Below are 14,416 nucleotides of genomic sequence, written 5' to 3' on the forward strand. Positions count from 1 at the left end.
CTTCCTTCCTTCCTTCCTTCCTCCCTCCATTCCTTCCTCTCTCCCCCTTTCTCTTTCTTTCTCTTTATTTCCTTCTTCCTTCCTTCCTTCCTTCCTTCCTTCCTTCCTTCCTTCCTTCCTTCCTTCCTTTCTTTCTTTCTTCCTTCCTTCCTTCTCTTTCTTTCTTCCTTCCTTCCTTTCTTCCTTTCCTTTCCCTTCCTTCCTTCCTTCCTTCCTTCCTTCCTTTCTTCCTTCCTTTCCTTCCTTCCTTTCTTCCCTTCCTTCTTCCCTTCCTTCCTTCCTTCCTTCCTTCCTTCCTTCCTTCCTTCCTTCCTTCCTTCCTTCCTTTCTTTTCCTTTTTTTTTTCTTTTCCAGGTCCATAACAGCCCGAAGTGCCTCGGTTCTGTGTACTCTTGTTATCGCTCGATCAGCTTATTTTTTTCAAACCAAGAGGAAATTAGAATCTATGGACATGAAATAAGAAAGAATGGGCTCAGGTAAGATGAAGATAAAATGGTCGATGAATGTGATGCCGGAGATTAATTGAAAATATAGATGCCTCAGACCAGAAATGACTTACAGGGAGGAGGAGGAGGAGAGGACTTGTTCTTCAGCTGACTTTTACAGGAGTTTCACAGCGACATCATGCCTTCAGTGTACTGAAGCTCCCAGGCAGCAAGGAATCTAGCGGGTTCACATTCTAGTGTGTGCCATGCGGGTGGGTTTGCAGAGCTGCATGCAGCAGTGTTATGTTCTCCAGAGGGCATCCTCAAGAGCTATCTTTATGTAGTTCAACTCTAATTACTTTAGGCCTCTTCAATATTTTCTCTTTTCCTTTATAGCACAGCTTACAAAATTTGACTTTATTTTCTTTTACAAAGGATTCTGGAAGTCCTTCCAAGTCTGTGAGAACAAGGCTTGGGTGTCACTTGAGAGTTTCTATTGAAGCCCTGACAAAGACTCTGAGCCACTAAATAGCTGTCCTTGTTGATAGATCAGTGCAGCCACTGTGGCTTCCTGCCTGCCAATGATATGACCTGAGAGTTTTGGGGAAGGGTATGTTTATGTTAGACAGAGATTTTGTACAGTTACAACTAGGAATCATGGGGAATAATTTCCTTTCCAATCTAAATAATTACAAAGACACCCAGTTTTAAACATTTCCGAGCTGAGCTCTGCCAGGAAAAGTAAATAGTGAGCTGGAACAGTTCTATCCATCATTCAGAGCTCACTGTTGGCAGTGTGAGCCACGGGGTTCCTTTGGATGCAGGACACTGATGCTGATGCTTTCCCTCCATGCCCAGGGCAGGAGTATCATTGTAAGAAGGGCATTGAACAAAGCCTCAGGGAGTGTCATGTCTGTCCTGCAACCAGGGGCAGCCCCCACCCCCTTTGGGGATTATTTATTTTTAAATGTCTTTTCTGTTTTTAGTACAAGGTCTTGCCATACATCTCATCTGAACTTGTACTTGCTATTTAGACCAGGCTGACTAAGAACTCACAGGAGTCCTTTGGCCTAAGCCCTCTGAGTGTTGGGGAAACAGCCATGTACCAGAGGGCCCAGATTTCTGGGCTTATTGTTTTCTTATCATTTTCTCATATTTTATGTAAACAAAGTTGTTTGTTTTTTAAGTTTCAGTTGCGAGTACAGATTTACGCAAAGACCTTAACAGAGAAGGAGAAAAGGACAGCAGGGTATGCCAAGAATAGTATATACATACAAACGTGCGTGTGCTCGCCCCCCCCCCCGACAAACAAACAAACACACACACACACACACACACACACAGACAGAGACAGAGACAGAGAGACACCCAGAAAACAGACAGAGGAGAGACACAGAGAGACAGAGAGGCAAAGAGACAGAGACAGACACAGAAATAGACAGAAAGACATCAACAGAAAACATAGTTGATTATTTTCTTATAAAAGAAAGCTGAATATTTGAATGTAAAGATAATTCTTTAATGCATATAAAGAAATGCATGCATTTTCTAGAGGTGAATTTACATGTTTTTGATGAATTTTCATTTGTGCTTTTAAGTAACGTGAACTTACAATGATCATGTCTTGTAAAATTGATTTCTTGAGAAATATTTTCATGAATGTTAATCATTTGTTAAAGGGAAGGCATAATTAGTTTCAATAATAAAGTTTTTCTCCAAGGAATTCCAGTTCCTTGCTTATTGCATTAACCTTCTTCTTCTTCTTCTTCTTCTTCTTCTTCTTCTTCTTCTTCTTCTTCTTCTTCTTCTTCTTCTTCTTCTTCTTCTTCTTCTTCTTCTTCTTCTCTTCTTCCTTCTCCTCCTCTTCCTCCTCCTCCTCTTCCTCCTCCTCCTCTTCCTCCTGCTTCTCCTCCTCCTCCTTCTTCCTCCTCCTCCTTCTTCTTTCTTCTTCCTCCTCCTCCTTCTTCTTCTCCTTCTTTTCCTTCTCCTCCTCCTCCTGCTTCTCCTCCTCCTCCTCCTCCCCTTCCTCCTCTTCTTCCTTCTCCTCTTATTCTCTTTCTCCTTCTTTGTTCTTGAGAGAGGTCCAAGGAGGTCAAATGTGTATAGTGTTTTCCTCTCTGGGTTTCAGTTACTGAACTGTGAAGTAAGCAGTTTTTATATATAAGCCCTGGATATTTTCTTCTCATAAATATGAGCATTCCTGTCTGCTTATATTTTACTGTTTCCAGGTCCAATCTAAACAGAACTCCACACATTCTGCATAGAGTATGTCTTAGGCTGTTTGCAGTCTATTCTCCTTGTATCACTACATCATCATTAGCACATTTTTGTGTCATAAGCAGCTAATAACAGATTCCCAATTTTCTCTTAAAAATATGTATTTAATTAAATTTGCAGGAAAAGAGTTCTGACAGATACAAATGACTAAAAGAGCCTAAACAAAAACTCCATTCACCAGAGCTAAACTTTCCACAGATTAGCATTTCATTAATGTAAAATATGATCATATCATCTTCTATCTTATAAAACAGATTCTTATAAACTTACAAATTCTAAAACATAAATCATTAATTGTTATTTCATACTAAGTTTTGCTATGAACTCTTTACATTTAGCTTTTAGTCATAACATTTTAAATTGTTCTTTTATTATCTAATTACCATTCATAGTTACTTTGTTTATAACTATTTTCTATAAATATTTATATGTTAAAAACCCTTTGTGCTCATCGTTACAGTATTCTATCTCTATCTCTATCTCTATCTATATCTATCTATATAAATAGATATGACCATGCTTATTATAGTCACCTATTTTGCACCATGGTTTATAATTTTATTTTGATATGACTAATTTAATAAATAAGAGCAAGCCTCTCTAATTTATTTTATGATTTGAACTGGCTCTTTATTGCCCAATTTATAAATGGAAGGAGCACAGTGTTCTTTTGTTGTCTTCGTGACTCATTATGCTTTTGCAATGTCCATTTTGTTAGGTTTTTTTTTTTTCTTTTATAAAATGAAATCAAACCAGAACCCAGGGCAATCACATGTTTTGACTATTGCTTTTCTGTACTTCAAAACTATTGAGCAGAATTTTTGGATTATCTTTAACTCTCTGGATATAAAAGGATTCCTTAACTTTCATTATTCCAAATATATAGAGCTAGTTTCCACACCGAAAATGTCATGTATAATTTTCATGACTGTCTATATCTGGTTTTTGAAACAACTCGTAATTTGTAAATATTAACTCTACATCAGCAGAACATTCTTTAGCTTCTTGTTTAAATATATTAAACTTGTCAGGAATGCGGAGATTTGCTATAGAACAGAACCTTTGAGGTCCTCACTGCATGGCTTGTACATTCTGTGTAATGATCTTGAGAACATGGCACATATAACTTTAACTTGGTCATAGTTTTGCATCACATTGCTCTGTTTTCCAGTTTATCTCTGCCTCAGACAATTGGGCAGGTGCATTTTGAGAAGCTCGCTGACTACATTCTGGTGAAAACGACCTTTGGATTTTCCCTGGCTTGGGATGGAATATCGGGAATTTACCTCAAACTATCTGAGGAGCACAGAGGGAAATCATGTGGTTTGTGTGCAAATTATAATGGCATTCAGTCAGATGACTTTGTGATTCTGCAAGGTAAGGAGCTAGAACACAAGAAAGGAGCAGGCCTTTTTGAGTCCTCATCCATTGGGCAGCGGCAGATAATAGCCAGGACACTTGTTTGGTGGTGGAAAATCCTTGGCTGCTACTTGTCCATTCAAGTGATTTTATGTCGAGGTCAAGATGGAAAACATTTTCTGGTTAGCTGACAACATTTAAAAAAATAAGATATAGCACTTGCTCACATAGCAAATGTGACTTGAGCATTCATTTCCTAACAGGAGGTTTGTGGATACTATATATACTGCTGTGGGGTCTTGGGAATGGCCAGAAACAAAATGAGCAATTCTCCATCCTTGGAGTTCAGGGCCTAGTGATTTAAACCTTTTGGCTAATGTGCTTACTTTAGGAAAAAAGATATTTTGTATCCAATCTTGACAATAATGAATTAAAATGACTGCTGAGTAAAAGTTTTGTAAAGATGATGGAATGAAATCAGGATTATCCAGTTGGCAAAGCAACTGGTAAACATTTTATATGATTTCCTGGTTACATATTGAATTTATGGGTTGAAACCCATCTTAGCGAGTCACTAGTTACAGAGTCTGCCTCTGTTTGGAGTAAGAGAACCATAGAACATAACTATGAGCCATGCCCACAGAAAGAGGTTATATAGAAAAAGAACGTTGCTCTTAGGACCTGGCCCTGGACCATGTCTCCACTCTTAACATATTTCTGAAGTTGCATCGTTGAATCTTTCTGTTGCTGTGAAAGAGGAATATAGGAATTTTGGATTAATTGAGTAATCGATAGTAAAAAAAATGTAGCTTATTGTTTGTTATAATGTTTATTATGAGCTCATAACAACATTCTTGCTAACCCTTACAATATCATCTTGTACAGTGCTTAGTATTTTCTCTATTTTACAGCAAAGTCAATCTCCAATAAAATGCAGCTGTCTGCTGATTCTGTTAGTTGGATTAGATATTATCACACTTAAGCACAATCAGATACAACTGCTAACAATTGCCTTTAAACTGGTTTGTTACAGACTATTGTTCTGTGTCACAAACTTAATGATAGTTGTCTGTATGCTGTACTTTAATGGATGTTAAAAGAACATTCCTGAGTACGCATTTTGAAAGTCAGAATGTGGGGAAAAAATTCTGCTTTGCCATTTATTACACTTTTTAATGTTAACGATGTGACAGTATTTATTTTCATAAAGTGTCAAGGATTACGTGAGACACTTCTTGTAAGCACGTAGATTGCCCATCACATAGATAATACTCAGCTCAAGCCATTTACCTTGCAATTGTCTCCAGGTATCCCACAGGAGTGGAAATGCATCTTTGTATATTTTTAAGATGGCCTCAGTAAAATGCAAACATTTTACTTTCACTCCATGGATAATTTATCATCAGGATTTGTTTACCAAGAGCTAGATTAGAGAGCCTAGCTCCAATGAGTCAATTTTCTCACATATAGAATAGAAATAATGAAAACAGCCCCTAGTGCCTCCCAGTGCGTGAATAGCTAATGAGAAAATGTAAATGGAATGCTCGGAAGTCCGTGAGCACAATATAAATGGACAGGATCAGTAGCATCTCGTAATGATACTTGCATCCATTGGGTATTGGAAATGAAGAGGCTTGCAAATTTGGAGTCCTGAGACTATGTTAGTTAGGAAGGAGTATTTGGAACTAACGCCAAATCAATCAAATGGTTTTTCTTGATTTAATTTCTCTTCTGATTAAAGTTTCATGAAAAAAACATAATCCTCAGTCCACTTAATGTGGAGTTAGATGAAATTGCTTTGAATGACTTCTGCCAGGACAGTCAGAGAACCTGGTGTGTAGGTGAGGATGGAAAACAGCATCTGCTCTGGCTAGAGTCAGGAAGACGGACCAGGCACCTGTCTGCAGGAACAGCCCATTCAGGAGTTCTGGAACAGGGAATGATTCTAGGCAGTGAAGTACGTGAAGGGAACTGGAAAAAGTCTATTTGATGAAGAGGAATTGGGAATACTGATGAAATCAAACTAAATTAGGGCTGAGCGTTCAGGGGAGAAGCAGACTCTTGGATGTCTGTTGCAAAAGCCCAAAGAAAAGCAATTGGCTCCTTCACAATTGGGCAGAGGGCAAAAGGCAAAATCATCTAACATAAGTTGTAGGGACACAAAAAGAGCCTGCTCTTCTATTTCTTCCCATATTGTAAAAATACAGGATATTTTCCAGGGGTAAGCTTGAAGCCTTTGGATCTAATGTTTGCCTAATGCTCAGCAATGCTTTGCTGATTGGATCAGGAGTTGCATAGTCTGATGAAATACTATTGATTGTGCAGCTTTACCAAGGGTAATTAAAATGATTTTTCAGAATTTCTGTGCCAGGAGGAAGAACTCAGTCTGTTATATAGCTGAGGACTCCATCTTCCTAGCTCATGTCTTTGTCTTGCTGCACACAAAGATCCTGCTTTATTCCCATCTTCCCCAACTTGATAACTAAGAGCTTATCTTCACAACTGCATCCAAGTATGCTTTCTCAAGGCATTTTTCTGCTTAGAGCATCTCCCATAGGAAGCATTGTAATTTAGGTTTAAGGGCTTCTGAACTAATAGATATGGATTTAAAGTCTTAAAATAAATGACAAATGTGGCTATTTTACTAATACAATATATTAGAAATTGTTAAACACTTGAATCAAAAGCTAACGTGGACTCTAGTGCAGTGGTTCTCCATCTTCCTAATCTTGCCACCCTTTAGTATAGTGAGTTCCTCCCAGTGTGATGATCTCCAACCATAAAATTACTTTTGTTGCTACTTTATAGCTGCCATTTTGCTACTTTTATAAATTATAATGTAAATATTTGATATGCAAGATATCTGACCAGGAACTCCAAAGCTGTCTCCACAGGTTGAAGAAATGGCCCTAGTCATTGCCCAGGCTGCTTTGTTGAAATGAGTGGGACTTTTGGAAACATTTTTGTTCTTCAGACTTAAAAAAAAAGTTATTCACTTCATATATGGCATGTACCTTTGAAGGGAGATATGGCTATACCTCTACTTAAGGTTTTTTTTTTTTTAAGTTTTAAATGAATATTTTAGAGCAGGTTTTGTTCAGTGTGTAACATATTCAACAATTCCAGAGATCACAAAGGAAGCCAGATATTTTTGTAAGATCAAGAATATCACTTAATAAATATTGAACATTCATCTACATTTCCCACTCATTTCTTTGAGCATGGGCTACATGTTAGATATTAAACAAAGGATACAGGAATAAAACAGAAAGCCAGTCTCTCATTGATTGTAATAGAAGTTGAGCTAAATAAGGAGACGGATTAAAACATGATTTTTTTTTTTTTTTTAAGAAATAACAGCTTTGACAGAAAGTAGGGAATGAGATAAGAACAATAGAATGGCCAATGTCGGCAGTGATCTGGTTATTATATTTAGTCACACATACATTAGTCACATTAAAGGGGTCCTAAATGAAGTTGACCAATAGAAGAGTGCTTCTTTAAAACCTGTTTATTTTTATATGTTTTATTTTTTTCCGGCTTTCATTTTATTTTTATTGGTTATTTCATTTATTTACATTTCAAATGTTATCCACCTTCCCTGTTTCCCCTCCTCAAGGCCCTCATCCCATTCCTCCTCCCCATGCTTCTATGAGAGTGCTCTTCCCCACCCACATATTCCTGCCTCACCACCCTAGCATCCCCCTATGCTGGGGCATTGAGCCCTCACCAGACCAAGGGCCTCCCCTTCCCACTGATGCCAGACAAGGTGACCCTCTGCTACATATGCAGCTGGAGCCATGGGTCCCTCCGTGTACTCTTTGGTTGGTGGTTTAGTCCCTGGGAGCTCTGGGGGGTCTGGTTGGTCGAGGAATTGAACCTCTACCAGGGAAGAGCTCTATCCCTAAACTCCATCCCAGCCTTCTTTTTCTCCTGAGATTGAGTCTTGGTAAATTATCCAGACTGATCCTGAATTCACCTGTAGCCAGGAAGACCTGTGGGCTTGAGGTCTTCCTGCATCACATTTGAGAAGAGTAGTTTTGAAGGAGCCGGAGACCCATGAAGACTCAGGCCCTGAGCTAGGGTTGAGCAAGACCCGGAGCCAAGGTGGCTTAAGAAGCTTGTGTAAGAACTAGATTGGGAAGAGGCATTGGGAAGCACGGGAGTGTGGGTACCCACCATGCCCACGCTCCAAGGCTGTAAGGAAGTCTGGAATGTTAACAGGAGCACAGCATTCCTGTAAACAGTGAATGCAAGCAGCACTTGCTAGGATCCCACACACACTGTCTCCCTATGGTAAAATGCTCGGAGTCATGGAGAAAACGTGCTTGGAGAGAGCACGGAGACATTTCACTTGAGATTTGAATTAATCAACACAGTTGTCACCACCATCAAATCTGGGCTGCAGGAAATTCAAAGCTTCAGTCTGAAACCCACTGTCTTAGAGATTTGAGATTCAGCCTTATCTGAATCTAAAGCAGGATTAATTTCCATATCTTGTCTTGAACTTATTTAAAGGCCAGGTGGTGAAGCAACCTAAACCCGATCTGTTACACTCCAACTGTCTGTTGGATCATATATGAACTCTAAAATACTTCCCTTTAATTATTCTGGAATCAGTTAGGAGTCTTAATACTGGGGTCCCTTTAAACCGTGTTTTGATCTACTTACTGTTCATAGTATTCAGATGAAACAGATTTGCTTCTTACATTTATTTTTGTTGGTTTCTTCTCTAGTCCCACATCGTCCCCAGGTGTGCCTTCTGAAATGTTTTTATGGTTTCAATACATTTTTGTTGTTGTTGTTGTTTACTCTCAAAATGGAAGAGAATTTAAAAAAATGTGTGTGTGTGTGTGTGTGTGTGTGTGTGTTTGTGTGTGTGTGCTCATTTGTATGTGCATTCATGCCTGTGTAGATGGCTATGTGCACACATATGTACACTTACATGTGGAGATCAGAGGACAACCTCACATTTTGTTCTCAGGAACACCATCCACCTCCCTTGAAACTGCTTTTCTCGCCATCCTGGAACTCATCAAGTATGACAGACATTCTGGCCAGTGGGCCCTGGGGATTTGTTTTCCTTGGCCTCCTCAGCATTAGAATTCTAGGTATACACTGCCGTGTCTGGCATGTTTACATGGGTTCTGCTGGTCAAACTCAGGTTCCCATGCCTATGTGGCAAGCACTGGCTGAGGCATCTTACCCAATCAGAAGAAGAATTTTTAATGAGATTTGAGGAAATGACACTAATACAACTCCATTTATATCTGAATGCAATAGAGGACTACACAGAAGACATTGCTATGTTTGCAAACAGCTGGCTGGTGCTAACTCCAGATGCTGCTAACTGTGTACCCACCCCCTCAGACTTTCCGAATCCGTGCTCCAGTGGAATGCCAGCATTTGAGGTAAGTTTAGTGTAAAAACAATTGAGCATTAGTCAGGCTTAATACTAATCTATTTTTGCATATTTAGCATTAAGCATTTTAGCATGAATACAGTATAATTAAATTATTGAATTCAGATTATATAATTGCAATATGGAATGACTTCACATTAATTTCAGAAGTAGGGGATTCATCATTACAATAATTCATCTAGAAAATGCATAGCTTGAAAATTACTTATTGCCTCTTATAAGTGTAAATTACTGCTGTTTTCTGATGAGAACAGAGAGTTCTGCAAGTAAGTTAGTACCAAGTGGAATGGACATACTCCTGTGTTAGTGAAATTTCTGATGATTGGCATCTGTCTTTTGCACAGGCAATTTTCTTCAAATGCCAGATATTGTTACAGTTCCCCTTTCTGAGCTGCCACGAATACATTGATCCATATTTATATATTGCCAGCTGTGTTAATGATCTGTGCAAGTAAGTAAAACAATTAGTATTTGCAATACATTTCTTCACACACCAAGGGCAGATATACTTCTGTAATATAACCATATCGGCAGTTTACCACAGAGTGCTAACTGCAAATCCCACACTGGACTAACAAGTAGTTGTGAGATGATGATTGTCTAACAGATGGTTAACTGTTTTTTCATAGAAGATGCCAAATCTAATAGCTTTTAAATATTTTTTAGCATTGGCTCTTTTTTAGATTTTAGAGATATCTATAGGAACTTGTGTGCACTAATGTTTAAAATCCTCAAAATGGAGCAATGTTATAAAGAAAACTAATGCAATAGTCGTCTAAAGAGTTAGAGAAATCAACTTCTAATAGACATATTCCTGGAAGGCAATCCCATAGGAAGGCCAGCAGTCTCAACAAACCTGGATCTGCAATATCTCTAAGAAACTCAGTCACCAACCTAGCAGCCACCAACCTAGCAGCATATACCAGCTGGTCTGAGGCTGCCCCCACCACAACACATATACAGCAGAGGACTGCCTGGTCTGGCCTCAGTGAGAGAGATGCACCTAACCACTTGATGCCTCAGGGAATGGGGAGGCCGGGTGGGGTGTGGGGTGTGGGGTGTGGGGATATCCTATTGGAGATGGGAGCAGAGGGGATAGAAGAATGGGATGAATAACTGTTGGAGGACAGAACATTATCCCCTCCAACTGTTGGAGGGGATAGTGACTGAACTGTAAAAAAAGATTAAAGACCAAAAATAAGAAAAAATATTTCGTATTTAATAACTGTTGAAATTTGACACCATGAGGGGTGCAAACAATAATTCATAATTCTTCAGTTATAATGTGAAATGAGAACACTTGAAATAATAAGTGAGACAGGTTGACAAAAATCACGTCGCTGAAAACAACAATGTGACTTGAAGCCTTTATGCATAATTGAAGGAAATGCTCAATTCCAACTGGAGATGACTAGAAAGAAACCTTTAATGATTTTCTATCCGTATCCTCAGATTGCTTTATGCTAACTGAGGTTAGCAACATCCAGAATAGAAAGTTGTCTAAGCAACAAACTGAACACACTCTGTCCATCATAGAAATTATGAAAAATTATCCATTGTTGAACCCTTTTTAAATGTTCTTTATTTTCAGTTATCAAGTATATTTGATTATAATCCTGAAGATTCAAGGGTTCTTCGGGGATTTTTGTATATTTGAATATTTAATGAATGCCAAGAAATAAAAACAGTATGCTTGAATATTTGTGTAGAACAGCTGAGTAATTTTTGGTCAAGTAGAGCCAGTTGAATTTTTGGTAGCTTGTTATGGTCTTTCTACTTTTATCAAAGACAATTAAAAAATACAAATAGTACTGAAACTATGCTACCTGTAAATACTCTTTTTTTAGATTGGTTCCTTCTTATAAAAGTATATTGAATGTACTGATGCTTTCCGAATATTAAAGCAAACAGATTGGCTTTATGGCTTGTCTTTGAGTCTCCTGCGATCATGCCTTGACTTATGTAGAGAGTTGTGACCTTATAATGCATTTTTGAAACATTCTTCTCTCTATTTTTATTTGTTTATTTGAAGCTATGCATAGTTGTTTTTTGTTTACGTGTATGCAACATTTACATTAAGATGGAAAAGCATATGTGAAATCAAAGTAGAGCTTCAGTTATGACTAACCATATTATTTGTTTTTATTAGATATTTTCTTTATTTACATTTCAAATGTTAGTTATCCCCTTTCCTCATTTCCCCTCTAAAAACCTCCAGTCCAATCCCCCTTCCCATGCTCACCAACCCACCTCCTCCTGCTTCCCTGTCCTGGCATTCCCCTACCCTGGGACATTGAGCCTTCATAGGACTAAGGGCCTCTCCTCTCACTGATGTCTAACAAGGCTGTCCTCTGCTACATACGTGGCTAGAGCTATGGGTCCCCCCGCCATAAGCACTATTTGTTTTGTCTTTTCTGTTTTTACCCCAGCTGGATTTTTCCTTTTCAAGATCCACAAAGGTAGGCATGTCCCTTTTCTCCCCATTGATGCGGATTTCAAAGGTGCTCTCTCTGCACAGTGGCTCCTGCCCTTTGCTTGGGAACTTTCCTAAATGGCCTTGTCTCACTCATCTCTAGCACCCACTTCTTTTTGTAGGCTGAGATAAAGTATTCTTTGGTAGATTCAGGAAAGTCATTCTCTATTTATTAATTTGGCTCCTTCAATAGCCAAAGTAACAGTGGATGAAATTAAATGGAATGTTTATACTTCTCTCATTTAAAAGTTCAGGCTGGTAATTACTCTTGGATTAACCTCATGGCTCTGCTCCATCAGCCCCACAGTGACTCCGCAGTCTTGCTGATACATGATGTCATTGCATTATTCTCAATTTCAAGACCCAGCCTGGTACTTCACTCATATGTCTTCATGTTAGCTGTCAGAAAGAGAGAAATGAAACAAAGGACTAGCATTTTTTTAACATGGAAGATTGATATATATATGCATCAACATTCTTTCTCTCTATATATATCCACATTCTAAGCCTGTTGGAACAGAATGTAGAAACATGGTCATACCCAGAGGCATAGAAGACTAGCAATATCTTTTACTGAGTATCTATACATCCAGGAAATGTGCAACATTCTAAAAAGAAAGGGAAACTGAGGATTAACCCAGTTCTCTCTTATATTTACATCGTATAAACATTCAATGAAAAATTAACATTTTTTTTAAACTCCGATTTTCCTTTCTCCAGGACAAATGGATCAGAGCAGTGAGTTAGAGAGTTACCTTGTAGTGGTTTAAATTAGCTGATCTTTAAGACATGTGTTTGAGATGGAAAGACAGGGTTAGGGGTAGGAGGACAGGCAGGTCCTATGAGAAGAGGGGAATTGTGTTTGAATTTAGAGGCAATTGCCAAAATGGAAGGAAGACACTTGAAGAATATGTTTCTACACCTCCTAGCACTTCAGGGCACACCCTCCTGCTGTCTTTCTGTTCTTCTTTTCTTAAGTAAAGAAAATGAATGCTTCTTTTCTTTTATTCTTAAGTAAAAAAAAAAAAAAAAGAATGCTTCTTTTCTTTTCCCCTATCATGGAACCAATTCAGAAGGGTCCTGTTCAATTAAAAGGCTGTAAACACATTTATTTCTTGCTTATATTATGAAACATTGAGATTGACCTGACACCCATCTTTGTGCTGACCGGCTAAGCGATGTGACACACATGGAAACAGAAACCATGTCCACATAGTCTTTGCCCCGTAAACAAAAATTCTAGTTGGGTAGAGAAGCAGGTTTCTAGCAATGGGCATTCTTGTTTACTTGCAGCTTGTGATGGAAACACAGAGATCACAGACTGCGTACAAGGCTCCACACAAGAGGTAGCATTTGCATGGGAGTAGTACACTCCTTGTAATTATACCTTCCTGGGTTTCCTTATAAGAACTTGGCAGCAAAGAAATTGTTTTAATTTTTGGCATGTCAATGTCAGTTGAACTAGAAACAACTATTATTTAATGTTTGTTTTTCCTCATTAGAGATAACATCCAAGTGGAAAATAAGTTCATTTTCTCTCAGTAAGTAAGGATAATAATTTTCTGTTTGCCTGATTGTGATGCTTTTCAGCAGGTGCCCTAAGACCATGTGCCTCACACTGTTCCAGAAGAAATGTAGATACTCAGGAAGTGACAGATATTTTAAATATTCATTGCTTCACTTGGCAAGCCCCAAATCACACTCAAAATCATTATTAATTGTAGAAAACACACGCACATTTTAAGGTAAATGGTTCCTAGAAACTCAGCAGTTTTTGACATACACTTCTTTTCAGAAAGTCTTTCCTGTGTATACTCTCAGGACTTTCTGAGCTCCTGAAGTTTAAGTGGACAGGTTTCCCCTTTGCCTTCTAAAGCTCTATTAATTGGACCAGATAAGCTAGTTGGTTCCGATTACAGTAGCACAGAGTAAGGGGAATTTGAGATGGTGGCTTTTCTAACAAAGACCCCAAATGTTAAGAGTCACAAAATGAAACAGTCTTAAGGTCATTATATTTTTAAGATGCTTAACTATCCAATTTTGAGTATAGATTGGGTTGGAAACCAAGCTAGCTACCTTGGTATAAACCTGTTTATTTTGAAAGTGCCTCGTTAATCTGCTCTGGGAACTGGCAGATCCCACAAGAAATTATTGTTTAGAGAGCTTCTAAAATGATTACAAGAAAAATAATTAGAGATAATTTACTTGTGGCAATGTTGTAAAACTGTCTAGCTTCAGTGAAAGAACTCGAAAATCTCCTTTTAAATCTCAAGTCAAATGTTATTTAAGAAGTCTCTCAAAAATATTTTGGACTGTTATGGCAAGAACAGCCACTGTGAGGGCCACTGACTGTTGGGCAATTCAGTATGAGGTGTTTGGAAAAAAATGTTCATCCTTGATTCTTTTGTAGAAATATAAATTTATGGTTTAACTTCATTAAATTTATTTCTGAATTTAATG

At 38.3% G+C, this 14,416-nt stretch overlaps 1 protein-coding gene across 4 annotated transcripts in view; it reads left to right on the forward strand.

The window, feature by feature from the left end:
- The window catches only part of Otogl (otogelin like), a 165,566-nt gene that overhangs the window by 16,126 nt on the left and 135,024 nt on the right, over positions 1-14,416 (forward strand). For all 4 annotated transcript variants that reach the window (XM_052165466.1, XM_052165469.1, XM_052165467.1 and 1 more), the window contains exons 7-10: positions 355-476; positions 3,874-4,079; positions 9,345-9,472; positions 9,828-9,934. In XM_052165466.1, coding sequence (XP_052021426.1) covers positions 355-476; positions 3,874-4,079; positions 9,345-9,472; positions 9,828-9,934 — 563 coding nt within the window. The remainder of the gene's footprint in view (positions 1-354; positions 477-3,873; positions 4,080-9,344; positions 9,473-9,827; positions 9,935-14,416) is intronic.

This window comes from Apodemus sylvaticus, chromosome 20 (genome assembly GCF_947179515.1).
Source record: "Apodemus sylvaticus chromosome 20, mApoSyl1.1, whole genome shotgun sequence".
Classification (NCBI taxonomy): Eukaryota; Metazoa; Chordata; class Mammalia; order Rodentia; family Muridae; genus Apodemus; species Apodemus sylvaticus.